A 16,983-nucleotide genomic window follows, 5' to 3' on the forward strand; every position below is an offset into this window, starting at 1 on the left:
GCGACCCTATTTTAGTGCTGGTGAAATCTGGTGAAATTGTGAACAGGAGATGGTGTCAAAGGCTATTTCCAATCTGGCAACACTGGTTGGCCGGGACCGCGGTGATCTGTCATAGGAAGCAGGTCGTCGTAATACGGGGGGGGGGGGGGGGGGGGGCGTATCAGCGGGGTTCCATTGTATATAGTACCTACTCTCAGTGCTTGTATGGCAGCAAAGGATGCTTAATAAACTGAGAAATTTTTAGATTTAAAGCTAAAATTTCAATTCTCGCACTGAATTGCTGGTTTCATGACATCTGCAATGATGTATTAGAGGCAGGTACTATTATGAGCAATATGAACGGGAACACAGGGACGCGTGGCAAACAGCCTCGAAACAGACTCGGAGCGATACGTGGATGGCGCTGTGAAAACCAAAGGGGGAAAGGAGGGCGCTCTTCCACTAACTGTTGGCACTCCCACCACGCTGGCATTTCCACAAAGCAGCAGCTTACGTCAGTTCGCCGATAAATGGTATCGTCCGACAGCCGATAAGACGAACGGCGGGAATGGGAACAGTTGTTAGAACAGCGTCCCCCTTTCCACTTTGTTTCCGACGGCGGCCGCTGCGTATCACTCACAGCTGGGTCCGAGGGTGTTTTCTGCGCGTTCCTGTGTTCCCTTTCATATTGCTCGTAATAGTACCTAAAGTGAATGTTAGTATGTTGACTGTGGCTGCCGCTATCCCCAAATGTGCCCGATGGTTACTTTAGTTACCATCTGCCTTCCTAGATAGTGCTGCGGTACCAATCAACGCTTGCTCCACACACTCAGATTGCTTCCGACCTGAAGCTGTGACTGCCATATTTTTGTTACGGTTGATAGTAATCGTTTTATGAGACACTGGGTATGACTCGACAAACAGGGTCACATAAGTAGCAGTGTCGCTTATGCCAGTTGACCAGTGCTGTGTCAGAGAAGCCCAACGTGCTCGACAGCTGTTTGTTTACGTGTTCATTTGTAACTGCCATTGTTTATCCCACCATTCTTACTACTATAAAAAAAAATATGCACTGAATTCCAAACACAAATAGTTCGTTCTGCAAACTTACAATCCCTGTTTAATTTGTGTTTGGTTTTGTCCGTCTCAGCCAATCGCACAAGTGGGCTACAATGTGGCATAACTCTGGAGCGGGAAAGTAGCTGATGATTCACAAGGCTATTCTCGGTTTTCCTGCTTCTCTAGCTTATTGAATGAAGCTTGCATTAAAAGTGGTGTCAGTGTTATTCTAATGAGGTAATCTTTCGAATGAACCAAAGTTGTAGAGGTGTGCAAACACCAAATAGTAGCTTTCGAATCAAATATCGAATCGAATTAGGAAAGAATGCCGAATAACAAATCAAATATCAAACATGAAGATTTTTTTTACAAGCCTCGATTTTCCACAGGTTTTAGGGCAAGAAATGAAGCTGCTCCACAAGTTCAGGAGTCACGACGTTTTTTTTTTTTTTTTTTACGGTAACAAGAACGCACTTCTCAACTCTCATTCGCAGCAGTCCATTCGCCGAACCACAATGAGGTGGTACTTCAGGAATCCGGTACAAGCAGAACGTGTTGAGGAACGACTTGCGCTAGAGTTGCTGTACTGCAATCATAGGCAATGACTTGACAGTGCCTCATAACTCTAAAGTGAGCACTTGGCGAGTATGAACAATATGAGCAAAAACACGGCGAAACCACAATCACGGACCACGACGAGGCACTTTTCTGAATGGCATGGCAAGCGTGAACATGGCATGGCATTGTGGAAGAAATGCTTGCACTGCTGTCGCCATAGGCGAGCCGGCACTAAACCACGTAAGGGCGGCCTGCTTTGGTACCACAATCAGGGAACACAGTGAGGCACTCCTTCGGAAGCGTGTGGCAAACATCAAGGATAAGCAACGGAGGGATGGCGTGCACTGGTCCCCTCATCGGTTCAACAAAAGGGTAGTAACGGTAGTAAAACTATCACGCCAATTGGTCCCCTGTGGTCTAGAATGTAAACAAACCAACAAACAAAAAAGAAAACATGCAATAAGCATACAACAACTGCATGCAAAAAAAGCCAGAGCCTCTTTTGTTTTTAAGGTAACAGAGGTGCTGTCTAAAACACAAAGCGGTGGCATAGTTGGTACGATTGCTTTATTGGAAGCTACCCTAGCATGTAAACATCCGGTCATAGAATTCAAAATGGCGGCATACTTGACAGCGTGGGTCGACAGCATGAATGACGATGATCTCGTCGATGCAATTGCCAATTACCCCATGCTGCATGATAAAATTTACAGCCTCTACAAGCAGTGCTCGTTGAAAATGCAATTTGGATGAAGCTTGCCAGTAGATAGAAAATGAGCAGACGGTGCAGAAGCAGTGCATTGGTGCACGCCTAATCTCTCACTTTTCCAGAGCCGGGCACATTGGAAAATCTACACGACTATTCGAAAAACAGAATACAATGAAAGCTCGTTATTTCAAACTTCAATAATTCAAATTTATGAATAATTCAAACTGCATGATTTGATCTGGCCAAGTCTCCATTGTTGAAAAGCCTGTTCATTGAAACGCGAGGGGCCTTCGCCATGGATAATTCAAGTGGCGCGTTTATTGGGCGTTTTTCTGTTCAGTGTCTTTCAAAGCCGCGTTGTCGCTTCGTTCCTTTCTCTCCCACCTTTTCTTCTATCACTGCCTTGCATCGTCTCGCTTCCCCTTCCGTCGACACACCCCAGCCTTTTCCCCTTTCAATTTGCCCGGCCATGTCGGCCTTCCCAGGTCATCTCGCGCCCGTAAGGCGCAGGGCTAGAGACTAGCGCAGGCGCCACAGGGGGAGGGGTACGCAAAATAGGGATTTCAGTCCGGGGTTAGCAAATTACGCGAGAATGCTCTAAATATAGCACCACAATCGACTCGCAATAGTTCGAAGTCACTTAATTCAAATTTTTGGTTAATTAGAAGTGGTATGCTGGTCCCAGCAATTTTACATGCAATCTAGTGGAAAAAACTGCTGGATAATTCAAAGCTAAAACCCATTATATCAGTTAACTAGAAGGTATTTCGAGTAAAAAGCATTGAAGTGACAGTCATTTCTCGATAAAGATTAAAATTTTCAAGCGCAAAACAGTGCCATGTTGTGTACTGATGTCGGCGCCATCGTAAATGGGACAGCGCACAGTTGATAAAGTGGCCGCCCAGTTGAGACTCGTGTCAGCGTATGTATCTCTCTCTTTTGAGGTCCTCAGCCTTCTCTGTTGCGCACAACGCGGTGTGAGCGGTTTGTGTGATGGGCGCTTTAGGCTTTGATTTTAGCGATAAGTCTCAATTCTATCATGACAACCCGAACTGAACGCTTGACTTGGCAATGATAATCGAGATTCTGAACAAAATCAAGGAGGGAGACGTCTCGCTGCCTAATAACAATGCTGTACTTGTGGTTTTTGCTAAATTGGACATTCAGTTAATTCAAAGTGTTTTGCGGTCCCCATGGACTTCGTGTTAATGGGAGTCAACTAATTTAAACAAATTTTTCGCCTACCTGTCGCATGAGACCGTCTACTACGGCGGCATTCACCTGTACCCCAATCAAACAACACTTTCGCGCGGTCCCTTGAAAGTCCTATTATCAGGGTTCCACTGTAGACAAGTTCATCCCTCTTCGTAGCCGACCGTTTGCCGACAGTAGCCGACTCCAAGAATTTGGACTTGCTGGATATTCTATGCTTTCCCAAGGAAGTGCCAGATGTCCCATAGGAGTAATAGCTCACGGATTTTTCAGCTTATTCGGACTATTTTTCGTTCCCCTCCAGGTCCGAAATTGGTTGGCTACTGTATATGAAAAAATGATTATTACAGGTTTTATAAAATGCCCAATTTTGATTTGATTTGATTTGATTTTATTCTTGTGCGAAACAACAACAAACAAAACACTTTTGCGCAAAGGGAGCCGGAAAAACAGCTTGACTAGCCCCCCGGTGCAACATGCATCGTTTAATCAGAATGCCGGGGACTCAGTGACTGTTTCAATATGCAGCTAGGGTTTCTTATCTAGAGGGTGTTAATGCACCAGGACAGCTTGAGTACACCACCATTATTCATATGTGAAAAGGGAAGCTCGACGACAAGGAAACAAAGCAGTGCTTCTTAGAATGTAGCCCCTTCTTAGCCACACGTTAGCGGTGCATTGCAAGAAAGCCCATCACCACTAACGGAGGCATCCACTGCCCAACTAGCTCAAAACTCCCCGTATGGAATATATTTTAAAGCAAGGCTTCATATGGCTGGAATTCTGTCTGTTTTTCATGTGCGCAAACTACCTTGTGGCAAAGCCAACTTTATTGAGAGTGCTCAGCAGAAAATGGCTGTAACTCTTGTTTTATCAAAGCTTTCCAAACAAAAATTATATGACAACTGGCCAGCAAGGCAGCTGTATCACTATGCTGAACTTCATTAGTTATTCCACAACAAATGAGGTTTTACCTTTGTTCAAAATTCCATGTCACCTCTGTGCAGTGTGCTAAACAGCTTCACTGGTCATCCACCTTCACAGAGTGGCATGGCTTATGATTTTTTTCATGCGTTTTTAATGGGGTATTAGTTGTTTTCAACAAGGCATAAGTTCACGTATCGAAGTGCATTGAAACAACCGTTTCCTTCTGTTTCTGAACTTTGAAATGCTTCATAAATGAGATATTTTCTTCTAGTGCTATTCAATTCAATGTCGAATTGAATATCATGTTATTTGCTTCAATATTCAAACGTTTCAAATATTCCATAACTATTATTTTAAGGTGGTTTACAAGCATTTTTAATACCATCCCCCCCCCCCCCCCCCCCCCCCCCCCGATTTGATGACATCAGCTATGATGACACACTGGCGCATGAATCCACAGGGGTAAATCAACAAACGGCTTGCATGTTCGACCTGCATAACCTGTGCAAGTAAAAATAAAACACTGAAGGCTAGGATGGCATGAAAATTCATTGCAAACCAGTGTAATGTCTTTACGGTAGTTCGTGCAGTAATCATGAACGGTGCATGGTTTTTCTTTTTGCTGCTTATTACATAGAAACTAAGCATGTAAACATCTGCTATATAGTTAAATAATGGATTACTCGGGTCAAACTGTACAGCACTGCTACAAATTGGACTTGAGAAATCTCCAGTGCCCCGAGTAAAACAGGAACCTGTCATGGCCGCTCGCTGATATCGTAGACAGGAAGAGGCAGGTTAGTTTCAGCACTGTGTACGTCTGCCCTCAGCATGGTTTTCTTTTCTTTTTCATTGTACAGACTATAATGAAACTGATGCCATTCCATTATCCTCTGGAACGATGCATGCTACACAAACATTTTAACACTCAATGCGATGTCGTCTGAGGCAGGTGAGCATAGTTCTGAGCATAGTTCCCTGCGACCTGCCGGGTCTTGGTGGTCGGACGTGTGGGCAGTGCCCATTCTGGTTGGTTCAAGCAAGAGAATAAGTGTTCATCATTACAACACGTGCCAAGAGCGGCATGTGCGCTCTGCTTCTACGGCAAGCCGATCATCACATTTTGCGCAGAAGAAAGACAAGGAGTACGCTGGGGTGCTCGGATGCGCTCACCTGTGTAGCCAGGCCCACAGGCACACGAGTAGCTGCCCACGGCATCGATGCAGGTGGCATTGTTCTCACACTTGTTCTTGTAGCAGTCGTCAATGTTGGTCTCGCACCGGTCCCCTTGGAAGCCCATAGGACAGTGGCAGCTGAAAAGGTGCCCCAGTCATGTACACCTTTCGCCTGTTTTGCGCCAAAAGCAACGCAAGGACAAGGAGCTGCTCCATGGTTAAGTGCACAGGCTGTATTACAGATGGTGAATGCTCACCAGATCTCGGAAGGAAAATGAAGCTTTATTTATTCATTAAAAAATAGCTTACAGGCTCCACTATGGAGTAGGTATATCTTATTTGGGTTTTCCAATGCATCATCTGTACAGCACCATCCTACAAAAGTGTGGACATTCTGACAAGCCCTGTAAACTAATGGAATGGCACCACCTGTTAGTTCTCGTGACAATGAGGACGATGCAAGCTAAATCAAGCCCAAGGGCCAGGCTGGGAGAGCAAATAGTTCTGAAAGCTAGCTTACTGGGTGTCTCCCTTGAAATGTCACAAGTTGCAAACTAATGTTTATGTTCATATTAACCAACAAGGATGCTAAATATATATATAGAATGTCATCAACCCTGAAAATCCCTGCAACGTCCAATGCATTAGGGTGAACAAACAGAATTTATTCTTACGATTGTGGATTAAGACATGCACAGATGTGCAAAGCAAAAAAACTTGCAGTGGGCCCCTAAGCAAAGTTTTATGAGAATGTGAACGCGAAAGCGTGCGAGTAACTGTACTTCAGACAATGATAACTTCATATGTGGTGCCGGCAGTAGCACACCACTTCTATTATACGATGCATTTCTATGCCTCAGGTTTGACCTATGTGTTCAGGCCAACTTGCACCATCTAGTAAACTGCCCGTGAGGCAGCACCCAACCATGTACACGGCGTCATGTTTTTATGCTTCTGGTTGACACTAGAGGCGTGCATTTCAAGGCATTCCCTCTGAGGTGCGCACTACAGAGCCACAAGGGGTGGTGCTCCTTCTCTCTGTGAGTAGAGTCGTGGTTAGGTCATTTATCTGTCGTCACTGTGCCTCCTTGTGTTCAATTCCAGTTCCTGTCGTGTTTTCTTCTTTGATTTTTAATTCGAAAGCACATATAGAATTTTGGGGCTATTGACTGGTCATAACGCAAGGTTTTCTGTTCATGTGGTACATAATAGGTACTTTTGCATTAGTAAAATCGTGATTATGAAGAGCATGTATACCAGTGCCATGAGCGATATTCATTTGACAAATTTGCTGTCCGTATTTTTTGTTATTGTTCTTGTTTTGCTATTGGCCATTGCAATGTTCTCGCACCTTAGATGATGCGCTGAATAAGAGCATAAGAAGCTGTTGTGCTGGAAGACATTTGTCACGTAGGGATGGGCGAATATAGATTTTGAGGTTCGAAGCGAATTCGAAGCGAATAGTGATTTGGTCGAATAATTTCGAATCGAATAGTTCGAATAGTGCACATTGCAAATCACAAAGACAAATGAGCAACTTGTGACCTGACTAATGTACACAATTTTGTCTAATAATTAGAACTCACGTAGGCACAGCATTGTGTAAAACTATTACCAGTTGAACATTTATTGCAAAATCTTACACACAGCTTTCCTTTGCTGTATTCACAAGTTTTCATGAAGAAATGCCTGTTGCGCCACATGCTCTAGGTGCAGCAGTTTCCGCCGGCTGCTCATTCACAAGTTTAAAGGAGTACTGACACGAAATTTTTATGTTACGTTTTTTTCGCTGCTATGCGTGCCTACCAGCCCACTAATCATAGAATGACAGATTAGACGGTCGAGCGCAGCGTAAACATTCATTTACGGCGTCGTTTATTCGTGCCAGTTTCGGTTTCGACTGAAAAACGCCGAGCGGCCGCCATGACAGCATGTATAACATGACGTCACCATTCTTGCCGTATCGCTGCCTCTCTGGAAGTGCGCGCGAGCGAGCGCACGCGCGCGCCCAGACCGGCCGAGGTTTTCGCCGTCCCCACAGGCCCGGGCAGCATGACGTCAGTCCCAAAACCATGACGTGTACACACGCCCGAGCAGTGCGCGCCAACCACAGCCAGCGCGTCGGCTTCGTCACGGGAGCCCCGACGTCGGCAGTTTGGGTCACGTAGCAGATGATGTCACGTCGGCCCGCTCTGGGCTTTCTCGTGTGGGCGAAGATTATTAAAATGGATTTTAAATATGTTTCACTGAACGGTTGCTGTTGAAACTTGCTTGGAGATATCTCCTGATAAAAAGGAAGCCTTGTACATAGTTATCTCAGCTTTGAAATTTCGTGTCAGTACTCCTTTAATTAAGCGCCGCCTAGAAACTCGCAGAGTTAAGCGCCGCCTAGAAGCTCCGCTAAAAAAAGAAGTATTGTAGCCACTAGTATCCTCGGCCGTAGCCAAGCAACGCGCAAGTGGCTGGCCGCCATTTTGAATAGGCTCGCTTAGTGCGGCGTACTGCCGCGCTGTGCGAGCCTATTCAAAATGGCGGCATGCCTATTCAAAATGGCGGCCTGTACAAGTCTGCTGGCTTGGTGCCGCTATGTTCGGAGCGGTGTCGTTTCAGTGCCGCCTTTTTTTTTTTAACCTAAAGTGTGCTGGCGGCCGAGAGCTTCGTCGAACCTCTAGGCAAGGCAGCAACTCGCCAGTGCCGGCACTGATAATAGAAATGTCCGCGTCGGTGGGTCTTGAGCCAAGCCTGGGGTAACTCTCGGAAAGCTTGACCGAAAAGCTTGGCTTTTAGCTGCCTATTCGGGAGCATCGAATAATTCGAAAATATCGAATACCTGCATTCGGATCGAAGCGAATAACGAATAGAGAGCTATTCGATCGAATATTCGACAATACCGAATATTCGCCCACCCCTACATTTGTGGCCTATTTTCCATTAGTAAAGTGGAGCAGGTGCAATTCCGATCCTCCAAGTGGGGGGGGGGGGGTGGATGGATTAGCTGGCAGTAGAGCATCCCCACTGAGCAGCACGATCCCGATCCCCCTCAAGGTGACATGTCACCATCCACAGTTTCGATGGTGAGCACAGGGATGCAGCTTCGATTTCCAGCAGCTATTTTCCTGGTGGAGGCGATGAACAAAAACTCCCCTCTGTGCAATACTTCGCTGCGCATTTCACACTCTAAAGTGGCATAAATTATTTCGTAGCCCTCCGCTGCACTGGTCGCTATAGCCCATGTGCGGAGTTAAAGGGACACTGAAGGCAAATAGCAAGTTGGACTCAAATGAAAGTTCAACTGCCCTGAAGCCCTGTCAGCGTTTATTCAGCGGCGAAAGATGCTTTAACTGCTGAGAAACTAATGATTGATAAACACATTTCGTTCCTCGTGCCATTTCATGACATTTCACGTGAGGTCAACGGTTGCCGGAAGCGAGTGAGACAGCGGTGTGGTATAGCAGGAGAACTAAAACCTACCGAGCAAATCAATTAATGGTCACACAATCGGTGCATAAGACGAACCAACACCTATACTTCTGTTACCTGCCACTCTCTGCACGTCAATCTTGGTGCCGCATGGGACATGAGATGGGACATGAGATTATGGATAGTCGGGTTTTAGTCACCTTGATGCCCTCAACATAACACTTGTTTAACTTGTAACAGAGTGCCGTGCGTGCTAAATTTGTGCAGCCCACTACGCGGGCACCGCGACACAAGTTTTAGTAGAACGTTGTGTTATTTCCGTAACAATATGGTAACGCTTATTGCGGCATTTGTTGAAGGTTTTGCGAAGCGAGTTGCCTATTAGCCTGTCTGCCAGAAGTGTTCCTAGAGCTTGTACCACTTTTACGAGCACCCAAACCAATACTAACAAATGCCTTGGCGCCAGCATGGAATGAAAATTGTGCATAACATGATACAAATATCATTTTACCTATGTACGCACCATAGTGGAAGCATAGCAGCACACAATGCCCTGAATCGAAAGACCTGGTTTGACGTACACATTTTATTCAACTTCAAGACAACCAAGAAATGGTTTTGAACAAACACATCATCACGACATGTGCTTTGAGGCTGAAGCACAAAATTAACAGGCAATCGATTGCCTCTTCTTCGTCGTAAGAGTAGAACCTGCTTTTTGTGATTTACAGGGGCGAACAAGTCACTTCACTCCGGTGCAAGCCGAGAAGGTTTTTTAAAAAATCGCGCACACACTAGTATTTACTCGCGTAATCCTCGAACTCGCGTAATCCTCGCACCCCTAATGTGAGCCACCAAAACTTGAATTTTTTGGTTCCTCGCATAATCCTCGCACCCCCAACTTTGCAGCGGCGAAAGTTGCCTGCTCGCGAAACCTGCATGGTGCACGCGCTCTCCAACGCGCGCCCTCCCCCGCCGCCTCTCCGTTCGGCGGAGAGCGCTGTGTATCCAAGGCCATCCAGGCGCCTTAACAACCTGCATGGCTACTCCCTAACAGGCGCCCTAACACGCTACTCACACTGTCCTTGAGCCAGTTTCGCGCATGTTTCGCGTGCGCGCAACTTCACGGTGTTCGCGCAGTCCGCTGTCGTGTCGTCGTGTCGCTGTCGTGGTCCCGCCGTTGAGCGGCAGCAGTCAGTGAGTCACTCGCGTCAGTGGTGGATAGCTCGCTGCCGTTTTGAGAACTTTTTGATCTAATTGTTTTGTGCTTGGTGCCGCTTCGCCATGGGGAGGAACGCCAGCTACACTGCCGCTTTCAAATTGAAAGCGAAAGAGTACGCGATCGAGCACGGCAACCGTGCCGCAGGCAGGCACTTCGGCGTCACCGACTTCAACGTGCGTTACTGGAGTAGGGCACGCACATACGACGACGAGATAGGGCGCGCGCCAGAAAGCAAAGGCGGCAATTTCATGATCGCTGATCGACGGGAGACTGTTTACGATGTAAATAATAAAATAAAAAGAAATAGCCGCTGTTGGCAACACTGAGCTTACCTATACAAAAAACGACCGCTACATTTAGCGGGACTGGCATAGGGGAAATTGGCAACACTGTGCACCGGATTTTTTTTTTTTCCCCGCATAATTCTCGCACCCCTAACTTTGCATTGACTTTTCCGAAAAAAAAAAAAGTGCGAGGATTATGCGAGTAAATACGGTACATACCCTGTGCGGGGTTAAATCGTCACTAGTGATAATTCCAACATAGTAAGCACAGCCTAACCGCTGGAGCTCGCCGTTGCATTTCATCACGAAGCAAACGCAACCACAACACACACACAGCTTTGGCTGCCGACCTGGGTGCAAAACTTCGTTGGGGCAGACAGCGCTACGTAAGAGAGCAAAACAATTGTTCTGTCAGGCGCAAATTACTCTCCACAGAAGAGTGGAACAGTGGAAGGCCGACGCGCTACTTACTGCCATGATGTAAACAAGGAGATAATAACAAGCATGCGACTAGAGTGAACTAGAATTAGTTCACTCTAATGCGACTACGCCGAACCTGCAATAACCATCGCAACCGCCACTAGCGCCGCGGCTTGGAAGCTTGCGAATGTCGACACACAAGCTGCCGACGCAAGCTGAGAATTGTTTAAGACTTATGAAAGTCAACATGCGAAAAAAGGTTTTATGTGTTTCTTTGAGAGCTTGTGTGCGCAGATCTCCTTCCTGTGGCTCTTGGCACATATCCGCTCAGTCGCCGTTTACGGCGTCTCTACTGCACGACTGATAGTTTCACTTTTTGATTATTTACGCGATTATTTTCAGGGTACTGCCCCAGAGACTGGTATATTCGTGGTCGGCGGATGCCAATCTATCTATTTAGACCAACTTCGGTTTTGACTTCAGTATCCCTTTGAAGTCCTGTCGTAAGCTTGATCGAAACTGTCCCAAGTTCCTATGCTTGTTGTTGCAAAGCTGACAGAAGAGAGAACAGCGCCGCAAGTTCCCACTTCCAGTCGTACCATTTCCAGCAGCAAAAGTAGGCATGTCCCCAGCTCACCTGAAGCGTCCTGCCTCAAGCACCTTGCACGTGCCGTGGTTCTCGCAAGGGTTGCCGTAGCAGGCATCCACCAGGTACTCGCAGTTGCGGCCGTGGTACCCCGGCGGGCAAGCGCACTCGTAATCCCGCAGCGGCACGGCGCGACATGTGGCGCCGTTCTGGCACGGGAAGGTATAGCACGCGTCGCACTTGGCCAGCACGTCCGGCTCCGGTTTGCCTGTCCCCAGGGGGCCAAGCAGCAGCAGTGCGTGAAACAGAGGTCCCCCCTCCCACATGCCACATCGTGGCAAGGCAACTGGGTTGTGAGTGCGTTCTTGCACAATTCACTCCTTATCCAGCAACGTTTGCCATAACATGCCCATCATTCAACACAAAAAATATCACTAACATCATAGCATCAGTCCTAAAGGGAAAAACCATGCACCCATGCTAATAATTCTGCACTTTTGTTAATATCAAATGACAGCAAAGCAAAACCCAACAAAAAATTAGCGACAAATTCCCAGAAATGAATCCAAGCCCATTATAAGTACCGTACTTACCCGATTCTAACGCGCACTTTTTTTCCGGAAAAACAGGTCAAAAAATCGCATGCGCGTTAGAATCGGATACGAACCGAAACTGTCGAAACAGCGGAAATTTCGTCCCACCCATCGCCATCGCCATCTCAAGATGGCGCCAAAGCTTTTAGCAACGATTTTTCGGACGCAGGAAGCATTAGCACCTAGGCTTTTCTATCAGCGTTCACATAAATCGTCAAATCGTTCCACTTGCGCGCTTGATAACAACAACGGCAGCAGCGGCTCTCACGTGTTCAAAACGAGCGGTCGGCTGAACCGTGGGCCTCTGGAGAAGCTCGCGAGATGGGTGTGCGAGGCGTGGTCTACGATCCCAGCGACCATGGTTGAACGTTCGTTCATAAGTGTGGCATCGCGAACGCGCTTGACGGCACCGAGGCCGAGGTGTTGTGGTCAGCGGAGAGCGACGGGGAGTGAGATGAGTGAGATTACTTCGGGAAATAAATCGCCCGTTTCTCTCGCATTCGTTTTTCTTTCTCACAAAGTTCCGTGCGCGTTACAATCAGAGGTGCAAGTTTTTTCGTTTTTTTTTTTTTGCCAGGAAAATCGGGTGCGCGTAAGAATCGGGGGCGCGTTAGAATCGGGTAATTACGGTACAGCAAAAGACTACAGCGTTAATAAAATGTTTATGTAATGTTATTCCGTTGTCTACACGGTGACAGCATCGCTCAAAAATAATTGAACATCACTCCATACATGGCAGAATGCCTAATTGTTCTGCGATACACAATCACTCCACCACTTTCACCGTGCCAAGCTCATTCAACCTGCTAGCTACACCACACCACACTGATTCCACTGGAATTGATGTCATCACATCCAGTGGCATCACTTCCAATTATGCTAATACTACATCTCTTAAAAATTTGCATCAACCACCTGGTAATGACAGAACCATTTAGAGACAGTGAGCTTGCAACAGAGCCCTGAATTTAAGGCCCAGGCCTGGCCCAAGCCCACTTTTATGAAGCCCGAGCCCGACCCAGTCATTTATTTCTGAGCCTGTGTGCATGACCAGGCCCGGGCTTAGACACCAAAGGTAATTTGCTTATTATATACTATTTGGTTGGGTGTCTTTGTATCGGGCAATCAGATGCAGCATCTAGTCTGTACAGCATGTCATGGATCGAAATGCAAAAACTTAGGGTTAAGAGTGCACGTACTTTAGCTTCCAGCATCTCAACTTCACGCCACGTCGGCGTAATAATAGCTTATATTCTTAATTAAGAGACTTTATCACCGTTAACGACCACAGCCCTGGCAACACCACGTGGTTCTCTCGGACAACAAGTTGGTACCGTATTTACACGATTGTAAGTCGACTCAAATGTAGGTCGACGCCCAAAAGTTGCATCTCTCAAAAAAAAAAAAAAAAAAAAGAGGAAGAGTGAGCGCCGCCTAGAAAATCGTATCACAAAGAGAAGCTCTTCCGTCAGCCCACACGGCGGCTCTACCATCAATGATCGACGCTCCCACAAGAGCCGTGCGCTCGCGGTACACGCGGTAGATGTTAAAAAGAAAAGCTTTTGTATAAGCACCAGGAATAACCATGCGCTGTGGGTTGAGCGAAAGAACACATTCGCTGCGAGATGACGACCATCGAAGCAACTGGCAGCGGCCACTGCCGCGCGATACCAGCGATACCAAAAGAAACAAGTTGGCTGACGGAAGCGGCCGCGCACGATTTACTTTAGAGCGAACCTCCCACCATCGCGTTCAGAAGTGTACTGAACAATCTGATATGATTCGGGCTACGTTAGCGCCACGCATTGAATCAAGGGATTCGCTAATACCCATTTTGTTTATGAGATACGAATAAAACGCTTCGTGACGCGTTTTTGCACGAGATTCCGGCGCGTCGGCGTTGCGGGGGCGACTTTTTCACACCCGCGTCGACGATTCCGCGCGTGTGACAGCTTCTAAGTTCCACTGGTTCTACGCATCACCTCCTGTATTTACATGAGGCGACATTCTACGTCGGTATGACGCGTGACGAGCGCGGCAGTGGGAGGAGCCTGAGGACTTTGAAAGCGCTCGGGACAGCCGGCTGACGCCGCTGGAGATGTTTAGGCTTACCACGGTGGCGGATATTTGATTGGCGCTTTCCCTAACGGCGCAGATGATGCTTTACAGTGTCGTTTTCGACCACATTATCCGCTCCTTTCCTGCACAAACGCCTTCGTTTGTGCCTTCAGTGATATCTTAAGGAGCGGTTAGAAGCGGTCGCTGGAGCTACGTGGTCCTCTTCGCGGCTCGTGACGCCGCCGGAGTCCGGACAGTTTATCGAACGCCGTTTTATCGAAGCCGTTTTATCGAATGCCGTTTTATCGAACGCCGTTTTCTCGACGGACGTCTTATCGAAGCCGTTTTATCGAACGTGTTCTCCCGGCCTTTTCGTGTAACAAAGTTTGCAGTACGTTTTTAGTTCCCTCCTCGCTATGCCATTTGCCAATCTTGTCTCCCCAGTGAGCCTATCTAACAGAATTTGTAGTCTTTGTACTAGTTGTCTTTTATTTCCTGCGTGCTTTTCTGTGATTCGCGAAATTTGTCTCCAGAATTTTTTTATTCTGTTCATTGCGCAGGTGGTACTGCCACCCTCTGATCCGAAGCATATCACGGCATAGTGACGTATAGACTGGAATGCCTCGATATGCTTCGTACTTTTTTATATAAACCGCTTTTGTATCGACACACAATTTAATTATTTCACCGCGTATGTTGTACATCAGAAAGGCACTTCTTGGCACTTGTGGGTCAAATGTCAAAAACCTAACTGGAACGCTAGCAAAAGTCTCCTGATTTCTGGATTCGTAATTCTTAATAGGCACTGAGTTCAGTTGCTAAGAGGTTACCAAGCCTTGTCCTACTGCTCTGGATGCCTTGTTCAGAACTAACTATAAAAAAGTTAGTTACAAAATTAGTCACCATACAACAGGCTGGTTTGTTTTCATCTCTCCCCCCTCGTTGCACCCCAGTATGTCTGGGGTTTTTCGCACATACTCTTTCACCTTTTAATCATAAGGCATAAAAAACTGTAAGGTCAAAATAGTAAACACCAAAAATAAAGAAATAGTGAAAGTCTACTCAATACAGCGCCGTCACTCGATTATCTGGAAATAAAAATGTAAAATTGAAAAAAATTGAGAACGTGCAAACAAAATCTAATATGGCCCGTGAAATTAGTTGAACAAAGCACACAAAAACCGACAAAACACTCTGTCTGGTCTGGCGTCTTCCCCCAAGGCCACCAAGAAGCGCAGGGTTGGTGAATCCAAGGAGGGGCCCCGCAAGTGTGTTGACGCATTGGTAATGCTGTATTGTTTTTATTTCAGCATGATTAACGAAAAAATAAATTGTGACGAGATGGGCAATTGTCCAGTTGTCTTAGGTTACGAGTTTCAATACTGCGAGATGACCTATGATGACTTGTCCTACTTGACGAGTTCACCTATGAGGAGTTGGCTGTGACAGGTTCCCTTGTGACGAGTTCTCCTAGACTCCACCACCTCTGTTATGGCCTCACTTTCACAGTCAGAACACCGCCTGTTCCATTCATATAGCACTAATCTTTCCGAAGTTCTTGGCACAATATTTCTCCAGGTGCAAACAATGTGATCATATCGTCCGAATAGGAGTCGCAAGCAAACCACGTGGCTAGAAAAATTGGGGGAGGACAAGTCTTTGGATCATGTAGTGATGAACCATGGCGCAAGGAATATATTTGGAAACACCAAAATAAATACACCGATACACATCTAGGAATATTGCGCACGGTGTTATGGTTCCTACAATAGTGGATAATTCTGTAGTATAAAAAGGGGGACATACATGCTTGAGTGCAATCAATGAAGATGCAAAAAAAAAAGAAAAATTCTAATAAAACTAAGGTGATCGAAAGCAGGGAAAAGGTGCGTCAACATAGGCAGGTTTTTGTATGTAATGCACGGCAGAGACAATGTAGAATTAAGCTATCTGCAGATTAGGCTAGCGCGATGGCCAGTTAAACAAACTAAACCCAGAAAATTACAATGAAAGCCGCAAAACCACACTTTTGATAAAAAGGACGTAGGTGGTTCGATAAAACACCGTTCGATAAAACGGGCATTTTTTTGATAAAACGGCGTTCGATAAACTGTCTGGGAACCGATGCCGCCATGTTGCTGCCGCCGATTGCGTAGCGCGCAGCATGCGGGTCAGCGCGGTGCATTTTCGCGAGCAGAAAACGCCCCATGCAGTTCACACTTTAGGCCTAACCATGGGAACGAGGGTGCAAAGCTGTCCCCACCTTGAAGCACCCCCGATTTCTCGTTGCTCTTGCCGTTACTAGCGGTAGACGGTTCAATTTCGATTCCAAGTCGACCCCCCAACATTGGATTGTCAAATTTGAAAAAAGGGTCGACCTACAATCGTGTAAATACGGTACGCTGAAATTTTTGGTGCCACGTTTCAATCCACGATTATGTAAGTTCACTGAAATGTTTTACCTGAATTGGTTGCTTAGTGGTGCTGCTTCTCTGGCATGCCAGTTCGATTTCTGGCCATGGCAGCCGCATTTCGATGGGTGCGAACGTAAAATGTACATAAAACGTACATGTACATAGGCAAAAGTGCAAATCTCCAGGTTATCAGAATCAATCCCTTCCTTGCTACGGCATTCCTTGTAATTGTATCTTCGGAATGCCATACGTGTACCTCATAATATAAAATCTTAATGCAGTAAATAAAATTTCATTAAAATTACGGTACAGTGACTACCAGAATTAGCAAAATACATTTTTGAAACAATGGCTACAACTAAAACAT

At 46.4% G+C, this 16,983-nt stretch overlaps 1 protein-coding gene across 1 annotated transcript in view; it reads right to left on the reverse strand.

Annotated features, from left to right (window-relative positions):
• LOC144156355 (protein slit-like) overlaps nt 1-16,983 on the reverse strand; it is a 418,661-nt gene that overhangs the window by 22,146 nt on the left and 379,532 nt on the right. The window contains 2 exon segments of the mRNA XM_077688358.1: nt 5,618-5,757; nt 11,603-11,819. Of these exon segments, the coding sequence (XP_077544484.1) occupies nt 5,618-5,757; nt 11,603-11,819 (357 nt within the window).

This window comes from Haemaphysalis longicornis, unplaced genomic scaffold (assembly GCF_048455015.1).
Source record: "Haemaphysalis longicornis isolate Haplotype H1 unplaced genomic scaffold, Haemaphysalis longicornis Haplotype H1 scaffold_1, whole genome shotgun sequence".
Classification (NCBI taxonomy): Eukaryota; Metazoa; Arthropoda; class Arachnida; order Ixodida; family Ixodidae; genus Haemaphysalis; species Haemaphysalis longicornis.